Source organism: Phaseolus vulgaris, chromosome 3, assembly GCF_051622355.1.
Source record: "Phaseolus vulgaris cultivar YP4 chromosome 3, ASM5162235v1, whole genome shotgun sequence".
NCBI lineage: Eukaryota > Viridiplantae > Streptophyta > Magnoliopsida > Fabales > Fabaceae > Phaseolus > Phaseolus vulgaris.
This window is the reverse complement of record NC_143500.1, coordinates 3,577,797-3,588,958: the sequence shown is the minus strand read 5'-3', so window position 1 is coordinate 3,588,958 and position 11,162 is coordinate 3,577,797. Positions and strand designations below refer to the sequence as shown.

Below are 11,162 nucleotides of genomic sequence, written 5' to 3'. Positions count from 1 at the left end.
TAAAAAGTATCAAACGATATGTTAGACGGTGGTTGATAAACGATGGTTGATAGAAAGTGTTCGACGATGGTTGATAGATGGTTTGTTCTTGAGAAAAAATTATATTTATTTTTTAATTATTAATATTATAAGGTTGTTTTAATTCGTTTTTACATTCTTGCATTCATTCTTGGAATAGTATAACATAATTTTTATTTGAATGGTCTAATAGATACTCATACTCAGTTCTAGTTTCATTAGTTAAATTTTATTCTCTACCCATTTTAATTTCAGCTTTTGAATTACAATTTTTTTTCTATTTCATTCTTACAATTTTCATTCAAGTCTTCTATTCAATTTGAGTAAACTTTAGTTTTATTTTTACAATTATATTGTTGATAGACGATCTATTAGAAAATTATCATTAAATTGTTTATTTCATTACTCAAATTTTTATCCCATTCTATTGCAAGAGATCAATAAAGAAAAACAAAAAATAAATATAATTTTGTATTTATAACTTGTGACTCAAATCATACGATCTACCGACAAAAAAATCACTGAACCGGTCACATAAACAGTTTAAATAAACCACAAAAATATATCGAAAAAGAATTGGTCAAAAAAATCGAAAAATCAGTAAAAATACCAGGTAAACAAAAAAACTTAATTAATCACGATTATAAGTTTTTTCTTGATAAAATAAAAATCCACCTAAAATATATTTTGTGCTTGAACCTTTTTGCAGCACGTAAAATACAAAGGGAGAGAGGACAATTTTGTGGAGAATCTTTTTTTCCATTTTCGCAGCGGCGATGGATCATTTTCACGTACTTGAACCACAAATATTGACGAAAAAAACAAGTTCTGAAAATGAAATCACTTTTGAAACGGAATTTTGGAACGTTAAATTTGGCCCTTAAGTGTGTTGTAAAAGGAGTGAAAAAGGAAAGTGAGAAGAAATAGAAGACTTGGTCCTGGTCATCTTAACTAATAATCAAGACAAGTTTTCAATTTCATTCCCACGTTTCAAATTACTTTTTCTTCTTATTTTCTGTCACCATCTTTATGTCATAACTGAATTCAAACCGCGTAATTCGGATATTTCCAAGAACCTACTCAAGACAAAATCATCTGATATATTAAAAATTTAATTAGCATAACTAAAATTAGGATAATAAAACGGGTCAGTTCGATCTGTTTTGATCAAATCCGTCATTGATCCTTCAAAAATGGAATGTGTCGGACTGACTCGTCAAAGTTGTACAAAATGAAAACAATAATTTATTCCGTTATAGAGTAGGTTGATGGGTTGGCTCACCATCTGTTTTCATTTTTTTTTGTTTTTATTTATTTATTTATTTTATATCTATTTACTTGATTATAATCATTGATATCATTTTTTGGACAAGAAAAAAAAAATTAATATTGTAATGAAAGAAAGTTTAATACAACAATATTTCAATGAATCAAATGATGTATAAAAAAATTAATGTAAATAAAGTTCTATATAAAACATTTACCACCATCAATTTTTATTCCAAAAGCATGAGATTCCTCTTTAAAAATGATGTCAAAATGTCAGTCCGTCCCGCCCCACCCTGTGGGCCACCGAGTTGACAGATTAGATGGACTGAGCCAATAAAGATTAATGTGTTCAGAAAATTAACTAAAATAATGATTTGGTCCAGTTAATTTTTTTCATTCTCAACTAAAACCTTGTTTTAATATATTAGCACAATTAAAATTTTAAAAAATTAATCAGTTAAGATATAATATCCGTTAAGATTTTTTTTTTAATTTTTACTTTGGTAGATTTCCTTTTAAGATTTTAAATAATTTAGTTATATCATCGACTAGTTTTATTTTAGTATAGAAGAATTTAAAATATGTTTTTTTTTTATCATTTTAGAGATTTTGAAAGCTTTGTAGAACATTTCATTCTTCATGGTGTAAATCGTATTTCTCCTATTAGCACAATAATTTGTAGATAATTTAAAGATCTTTATTATTGAAGATCTAAAACTAAAGATTGACCAATTATGAGGCACTTGACCTTATTTCTTTTTCCTTTTTCTTTCATTTTTTCTATCCTTCTTCTTGGTTCTTTCTTTATTTCAAACACATCTTTGTATTATCCCTTTATGTTTCAAAATTTATTTATTTTTCAACAAACTCTACTAGAAGATATGACCAAGAATAAAACACTTTAATCAATCAAAATTTGATGTAGACTGACTTTTTTTTCTTCTCTTAAATATCCCTATCCTTCCTCTTTTGGCTCTATATATGAATATTTCACAATTTTTGTGGTTTTATCAATTGAGAAATGCTATAGTGTTTGTACTCTTTTTGGCTTTATATATTTCACAATTTTAGTGATTTCTCTAAAACATCTTAATCTTTACTCTTTTGGTTCTAAAATCTCTCTTAACACTACAAGAAAATTATGAAATAGAAACTAATTTTATAGACCAAAATAATTAGTTACTATTTGAATAAATTAGAGACCATTTTATAAATAAATAAAAACTCTTGGTATCTAAAGTAATTTTAATTATTAATAAAAAAAATATAAAATTATTTTTAATTGGTATATAACCATGAGCTACTAAAATTTATTCTACATTATAAATTAGTCTCTATTAATCTTTTAGAGACTAATTTAGAATTTAAAATATTAGTTGCTAAAACTTAGGTAGCTAATTTAGATACAAATTTAGAAACTATTTTATAAATTTTTATTAATAATAGAAATCACTTTAGATATGAATAATTTTATAGTCTCTAAATTAGTATCTAATTTAGTTAATAGAGTGACTAATTGTTTTTTATCTCTAAATTTAGTTACTAATGATTTTCTTGTAGTACAACTAATTCATCCCTTAATTAATGATTTTGTTGATTTGGTAAATTTTCAATAGATCTTTAGAAGTTTTGGTGTAACTCTCTTTTTTTCTACTGGTGGGGAGATATTTAATTGACAAGCAAAGAAAATTATTTTGAATTTTGAATAAATTTGATTCTATGTATAGAAAGGTTGTAGAACACTTTTGGTATTTGATTTATTGAAATTGTAATTTGAAATATTTTGAACTTTGATATTTGATTTAGATTGTAAAATTGAGTTATATTAGTCATAGCTTGCAAACTAATATTAGATAAGTAAAAAGTACATTTTGAATTAAATTTTACGTATGTATGATTATGTTGACTATTATAAAATCATTAAACAGATTTTTTTAAATAACTATTTATTATATTGATTTTATAATAATAATTTATTATATTGATTAAATAACTATTTATTATTATATATCAATTTCGAAACTATTTATCAATAATATAAACTAATTAAAATATGAGAAGATTGATAATGTAATATTTAAGATTATTTGAGCTTACATTTCAATAATTAGATGATTTTTTTTTTATTAAAATTGGATGATTTGAGTCATATATCTAAAATTATATGTTTAACCAATTTAAATTCTTAATAGTTTAGCCTTTCTATGTTTTCATTGAAATTCCTTTGTGATTGTAGTGAGATAAAGTGTTAGATAAATAACATTTTTGTTATATCTTTATTATGCAATCAAGTTGGATGAAGTTTGTTACATTTGAAATTCAAGAAAATATTAATTAATTAAATTTTAATTAGAAGCATTAGCTTAATTCAATTTATTAAAATATAGTTCAGTTTAATTAGATATAAATAAAGTATAATCCAGTTTTATGCCGTTGAATAATATATAATTATGATTTAGTGTGAAGATAAATAAAATAGTAAAAAATAAATTTATAAAAATAAAACCCCATAAAAAAATATTAGTATATTATATTCCGTTTTGAATGGAAGACAGAACAACATTTTCACCGACTTTGACCTCAAAAAACTCTTGAGAGAATTTCGAACGTTAAAATGGTCCAAAGCGTTGAACAAAAGGTGTGAAAAGGACCACAACATGGATATGGATATATTCAGTCACACTTTTACTTTTTCTAAAAATTTCACATTCAATAAAATTATTTAAAATTTTAGTAAAAAATAAACGAATACCTACCTACGTAGCACGGATACGTATAGGACACGACACGAATACGGACACATAGATATGTAAAATCTCTAAAATGTAAGACACGGGAACACGAATCTATATATTATATAATTATGAATTATATAAATTGGAAATAAATATTTATGTGTAAAAGTATGTTTCAGATTCTTGGGAGCAGGAAGATAATTTTTCACAACTGGTTCAAAAGAATTTGTTCATTATTTTTATAATCATAATAAAAATTTATACAATAAATTTGAGTTTTTAGGAAATTATTGTATTTATGCCTTGTAAAATTGTGTTAGTACCGTGTTAGATTTTTCAAAAATCTAACAAATATTTTTTTGAATTGAATACTCCACTGATAAATGTCCTACGAGTGTCAATACGTGTGTCCGACACGGATACGTCATTTAAGAGAAGTGTATGAGTCTCATAGGTACCTACTCATGTTACTTGAAATGAGATGATAAAGATATAAATTCTAAATATTAAATAATATTAGCTAAGATTTATGATATAAAAAAAGTAATTAAAGCATTAAAAGATTTAAATTGAATGTTCTCTATTAAGATTGTTTTTCATCATCATCTATGTATTTATGAGTCTTGATTAATTATGAGTTATCTCCTAAATTTTAATAAATATTATTTAATTTTTTAAATCATGTTCAACGTTCAACTGATTTCAAGTATGATATAATCTTCCTTCTTAATTATTTATATTTTAACTTCTCAGTCTTAATTATTTATATTTTAACTTCTCAGTCTTAATTAATTTTTATTGAATCTCTCTTATTAATAATTATTAGATTTTAGATAAATTACATTCATAAAATAAATTACCGATAAACATTTCCAGTCTCAAGTCGACGAGGTAAAAATAAATAATAAATTTTATAATTAACTTTAAACAAGTTAAGTCCCTACTAGACAAATTACTAAACTATTTAAACTTTTAAAGAACATATAATATTATATTTAGATTTTTCTTCATATAATTCATCTAACTTTTTATTTTTCATTTGCCAATAAATTTATTTTAATTTAGAAAAAGATCCTTCCATTGTTTCTTTTTCTATTTTCTCATCTCATTTCCCTTTCAAAAGTTGGTACATTAAGTCTTAAATTATTATTGATCCCACATTTTTAATATTTTTTACAATTTTTATTTAAGTACAAAAGTTTTACAAGATCTATATTTTAATAACTTTTTATTCGATTGTCGACAAAAAATTATATTTTAAACAGAAAAAAAATCTATGACTAAAATTATCAAACAGTACAAGATAAAAAATATATATATATATATATATATAAATTGTATTCATCTAATAAGTTATAATTAATTTATATAAAAGTTAATAAAAATTATGATCCTTTTTACGAATTAATATAATATCACATAACTCAGTCGAGTTGATGTCAATCACAATTTATATATATTTTTTCTTTTTTAATTCATCAATACGTTTTTTAAGATAAAATCGTGATAAAATATCGACTTTCAAAACTCTTTTAATCCTTCGAAACACTTTTTAAAATAAAATCGGATCAAATTTTTAAATTAATAATTTTTTATTTAAGAAAAAGTATTTATTTTTTATAAAAATTTTGTGGACTTGTGTAAAGATGTTGGTGAAGGTGGAGCAAAAGAGTAAAGTGATGGTGAAAAGCAGGAGCAGAGTGTAGCATGTAACTCCATTTTCATCCTTCTGAGAGGGCTAAGACTGTAAATTTAGTTATGCAATGAAGCTCACCATTTCTGGCTATGGTGTGTTTGCCCAATTTATCTGAAATGGGTATTAAAAAAATATCAACTTGATCCAAACACTTAAAGCAATCTTTGAATTTTTTAATCATATCAAAACCAAAACTGCACGCGTTGCAGAGCTGAGTTATCTGTCTCGTCTTGATTGAGGAATCATAACCGAAACTCAGAAAAAAGGAAAAAAGAAAAAAAAAGCACCCAGGATTCTCGCTTGTTTTTCGGAACTATCCCTGTTTCGTGTCTCGAACACAGTTTTGGTTTTGCTCTCTGTCTTCTCTCTCTCTTTCTCTCTCTTTCTATTTGGGTCTTTGCCTTTTCTTTGTTTTTATTTTCCTGTTTGGCGTTCCATCTGCCATGATTGGAGGCCAAGATCTTGTTCCCAATGGCGTGGACACCGAGGGAGAGAACTCGAGGAGCAAGGTGCAGCAGCAGCAGCATCAGCATCGTGATTTTTCTCAGGGCAAGGAATACCCACAGGAGAAAAAACAGAGTTACCCAGAGAAGAAGAAGGTTGGTGTTGATGAGTTTCAGACACCAAACTCAGAATTTGGCTCTTCTGGGTTGCAAGAGTTGACCCTCAGCTACCTCTGTGACAACCCAAAATTGAGTCTTGTCGAGAGAGAGGTTGATGGCAGAAGCTTGGTGAAGGGCAAAGGAGTTGTGGTTTATGGGAATTCAGATCAAGATCAAGAGGAGTTAAGGTTTAAATCATCTCTGGAAGAGGTGCCTGCATTTAGTGCGCGACAATACTTCGACCAGGATTGTCTTCGGAGGAAGGTGGCTGTTGGGAACCAAAAGCAAGATCAGGATGAGAAGTGGGTAGAGAGGGATTTCTTGAGTTTGAGTGAGTCAAGGGAGAATTCTTCAAAGAGATCCATTGATGATGAGTGTGAGAGGGAGAAGAGTGGAGGCAGCAAGAAGCAGAAGCTTGAGACTCTTAGTCTCTCTCTTGCTTTGCCTGATGTGTCGCTCTCTCTCACAGCCTCAAACGCTTTGCAAAACGGTGACCAAGTTGTTAGGCCAAAGCCTGGTATGCCATCCACAACTACGATCAATTCGTGTTCAAATGATTACACTGCAGCTTCTATGTCTCAATCTTACTCTCACCCTTTCTCACACAACCCAAGTTGCTCAATCACCCGAAATTCAACCGACAATTTTGAGTATTCGCACAGCAAAGATGATCAAATCTGGCATTGTGGGGAGGGGACTAATGGGTCAGTTCATAGCAGGTTCAAGCCGATAGGAGATGGGGTTGCTTTGGCCAATCATTCCTTTATGCAAGGGAACAGTCACTATAAGGCTACTAGCTCAGATAACCAGTCTTTTTTCCCTTCAGAATTGCCTGCAAGAGTGAGATTTGAAGCTCAGTCTGAGGGCTCAAGGGGAAAGAATTCTGAGAATCTGAGAGGCTTGGAAGGTGTGGATGGTGGGAGGATGAAGTTTTCTAGATCAGAGAGAGTTCTAAGAGAAATTGTGTCCGAGTCTATCCCAGCCATGGCTTTGCAATTTCAGGAGTTCACTGATGAAGTCATAACTTCAATCAAGGAATACTTGAAAGGTCTCATTGATATGCCAGAGAAGAAAGGGGAATTGATGAACCTCCAGAGTCGGCTTGGCCGAAGATCTGACATCACCAGGGAGACTCTTTCCAAGTGTCATAAAGAGCAGCTAGGGATTTTGACTGCTATCAAGATGGGGCTTGGGAGTTTCTTGTCTGGTAAGTTCCAAATCTTGGAGATGGTGGAGGTTTTCTTGTATATGAGATGTAGAAATGTGAACTGCAAGAGCTTTCTGCCTGTTGAAGACTGTGACTGCAAGATGTGCTCAGGAAATAAGGGGTTTTGCAGCTCTTGCATGTGTCCTGTCTGTATGAGCTTTGACTGTGCAAGTAATACTTGTAGTTGGGTTGGTTGTGATGTTTGTTCTCACTGGTGTCATGCTACCTGTGCCATTCAGAAGAATCTAATCAAACCTGGGCCTATCTTGAAGGGTCCTTCTGGTTCTTCTGAGGTGCAGTTTCATTGTATTGGCTGTGGACATACTTCAGAAATGTATGGCTTTGTTAAAGAGGTCTTTGTGTGTTGTGCCAAGGATTGGGGCCTAGAAACATTGATAAAGGAGCTTGACTGTGTGAGGAGGATTTTCCAGGGAAGTGAAGATCTCAAAGGGAAGGAATTGCATTTTAAGATGGATGATATGCTGTCAAAACTTCAAGCTAAACTGGTTTCTCCTTCGGATGCCTGCAACTTTATCATACAGTTTTTCAGCTGTAAGTCTACGAGCTGTGGTCTTTACTTTTCATATTCAATTTATCTGTTCATGTGTTTTATCAAAACAACTGTGTTATTTAAACACCTACAGCATTTAAATGGGAATCATGCGGTATGAATATCATGATATTCTTCACGGATTAGTAAAAACAAATTGATTTTATTCAAATATTTGACGTGGTAGAGAAAAGCATTATGCTCTGATATATGAAGATTTTGTTTTCAATAGTAATTATGACTGACATTTAACAGAGAGACTAGAACCAGAACATGATCTTGCTATTTAACCTTTAAAATGAGTTATCTTTCCATTTCTCATATTTTTATAGCCACATCATGTTATGTATAAAAAAATGACTTCAGACTTCAGATTCGGCCTGATGTTCAATAACATCAAATCAGGCTTAGGCTATGTCAAGTACAATATAAGATTAGTGATCAGGCTGCAGCATTTGATGTGTAACTAACTGATTGAAGATTTAGGAATGACTTCGTACTTTCTAAATCATTTGGTCCTGCTCAATAGGGCATTTCGTGTTGACTCAGTTGTTTGTCATAGGTTGCAGAAATAAAAACAAGGAATGTTCTTTCATAACCGAGGTGTCTATTGTTTCTTACTTAATAATTGTTTCTAGTCTTCTGGTGATTGATTTTGGTGAATGATGAATTATGTTACATTGAGCACTCAGTTCTTAGATGAGTTTGCAGATTTGGTAGATGAAACTCTTTGATCATCAGGCACTGGCCACTTAATTAAGCAAAAAATGCTGAAGTTATGTTGTATGCATGTTCTTCCCTCCTAGATAAAGTAGCTATATTGTATAGTTAATATTTGAATTTGCATTTGAGTCTGTGTTTTTCCATCAAACTAAAATGCCCTACCCCCCACAATTGTGAATAATTTTTCAGCTTCACCTCAGATCTTTCTTAGCTTTTTTTTATAACAAATGTCTGCTTGATTTGATTATAGTTATACTGATGATGATATTTGATTCCTAACTTGAAGTTTTTTTCTGATAAATAGACACAGATGGCATGTCAGATTTCCCAGTTTCTGCTATACCCACAAAGGATTTGCCAAAATCTAAGAATAACCTTACAGTAGAGACAACATCATCTCTTCCACAATCTACTTCTCTGATACCAAAATACACTTATGACATGAGCTTCACTAGGTCAAATGATCTTCAACAGAAGGACCTCAAAACCTCCCTCTTGAGTGAGCAGAAAAAGGAGTCTGATTTGCACCTTGAGGCTTTACTAAGGAAAGGAGGAGGGCTTGAAAGCTTGGAGAGCATCATACGGATAAAAGAGGCGGAAGCCGGAATGTTCCAGAACAAGGCAGATGAGGCAAGGAAAGAAGCAGAGGGATTCCAGAAGATGATCAAGACAAATGCTGCACAGATGGAAGAGTATACAGAAAGGCTTGGCAAGCTTTGCTTGCATGAGGCAGAGGAAAGGAGGAAGAAGAAATTTGAGGAACTCAATGTCTTGCAAAATTCACACTATGATTACTTCAACATGAAAAGCAGAATGCAAGATGAGATTCATGGTTTGTTGAAGAGAATGGAAGCAACAAAGCAGCAATGGGTTTAATTCATGTATTTTGTTCTTGTTCTTGTTTAGTATATTTCTCTCTAGAACACTCATTAAAATGTGTGTAGCTTATTGGTCTAGTGCCAATTCGTATTCTGCTGTTTCTTCTTCAGAATAGATAACTTTCTATTTATAAATTGAAGAATCAAGTTTTGTATGCTTCATTGAGGGGCTTAAACCTGAATTTAGCCATGTTCTTCATGAGAGCTTGCAGTTCTTGTTTATAATGTTAAACAAAGAACTGGTGGATATTTTTCTTTACTCCAAAATAATAGTTGCATATAGATTTTCCTTTTCTCTCTGATGTATATATGATTTTTCCTTCATTTTTTTACCAACTACTGTGGTTTGCTTTTAAAATTACCATTTCTTTACAAACATAACAATCAAGTTGTATTTCTTGAGGATGCCTTTCTTTTATGTTGGTGGTGGTTTACTTGCCACAGGAAACTCCTATGATGTTACATCTTCAAACTATTCATTTAGAATAAGTGGAAATCAAAATTCAAGCATTATAGAGATTTTCTTTTGTTAAGACTGTTTAGTATTATTACATTGCAGAGATCTTCAGAGTTAGTTTTATTCTCTCAAATGGAAAGATTAGAATTTTTTGAATAAAATATATTCTACCGACTTTAAGTCCGTTGAAATAGTATCGTTAGATCAATCACCATATTCAAGATATTATTTGTTTTGGAGTTAGTTCGTTGAGATAGCATTGTTAAGATCAATCACCGCAATTGAGATATTGTTTGCTTTGGAATTTTTGAGCTCTGTCACAATTTTGTCTTTAAAAAGCGTCTCAGGAAGTTAAGGAAGGAAGGTGTATTTAAACTACCATTGACCTCGACTTCTAGGCGATGTAAAATTATATTTTTGGTCGTACCAGAACATATACCTATTTAATAAATTTGAAATGAGTGGTGGTATATTTTAAACTCTCTGCACCAGATTATAATTGAAAAAAATATTTTTTTACTAAAGTACATACCCCATATGGAAGGAAAGGATAAGAAATTTTGAAATTGCATATTATATACTCCAGCAGTTGTAAAAAAAGTACCATTTTTCATTTGAAAAACAAAGTACACTAATTTGGTCAAAGTGTCTTATGCAAAGTCTGAGTTTGGATAAGACAGTCTGCAAACAGATCTAGTTGCTGATAGACTACTCTCCTAGCTTTGTCACATACATAGTGAAATATAATTAAAAAACTAAACTGAATTAAAATTTTGATTAGAAACTAAAAGTAAAAAATCTAACTGATAAGATTAGTTAAATGGAGAAGGAGAATAATGTTGAATGGTGGGTTCCCTAGACACTAATTAAAGTAGGAGATTTAATTAGAACACTAATTATTGAGACTTGGTGAGTGCATGTTTTATCCTACAATATTTAATTTCTCAGTTGGAATAATTGACTTCAACCTAATAATACTTAACATTTGTTGTGACCAAGTCACTCCCAACTTCTCATTGCCAATTGC

The 11,162-nt window shown here is 30.3% G+C and overlaps 1 protein-coding gene across 1 annotated transcript; it reads left to right on the top strand.

The window, feature by feature from the left end:
* Window positions 1-5,676: 5,676 nt before the first annotated feature.
* Window positions 5,677-9,973, top strand: LOC137806134 (protein OBERON 3). Its single transcript, XM_068606098.2, has 2 exons — window positions 5,677-8,079; window positions 9,105-9,973. Exons 1-2 carry the CDS (start codon window positions 6,162-6,164, stop codon window positions 9,674-9,676), a joined length of 2,490 nt encoding a protein of 829 aa, XP_068462199.2. The 5' UTR covers window positions 5,677-6,161; the 3' UTR covers window positions 9,677-9,973.
* Window positions 9,974-11,162: the final 1,189 nt, after the last annotated feature.

What these genes read in the sequence shown, in the direction of transcription:
- LOC137806134 (XM_068606098.2), top strand. Translation starts at nt 6,162, where the DNA reads ATGATTGGAGGCCAAGATCTTGTTCCCAATGGCGTGGACACCGAGGGA. An exon ending in TATCATACAGTTTTTCAGCT is followed by an intron (nt 8,080 to 9,104) that starts GTAAGTCTACGA and finishes TCTGATAAATAG; the next exon opens with ACACAGATGGCATGTCAGAT.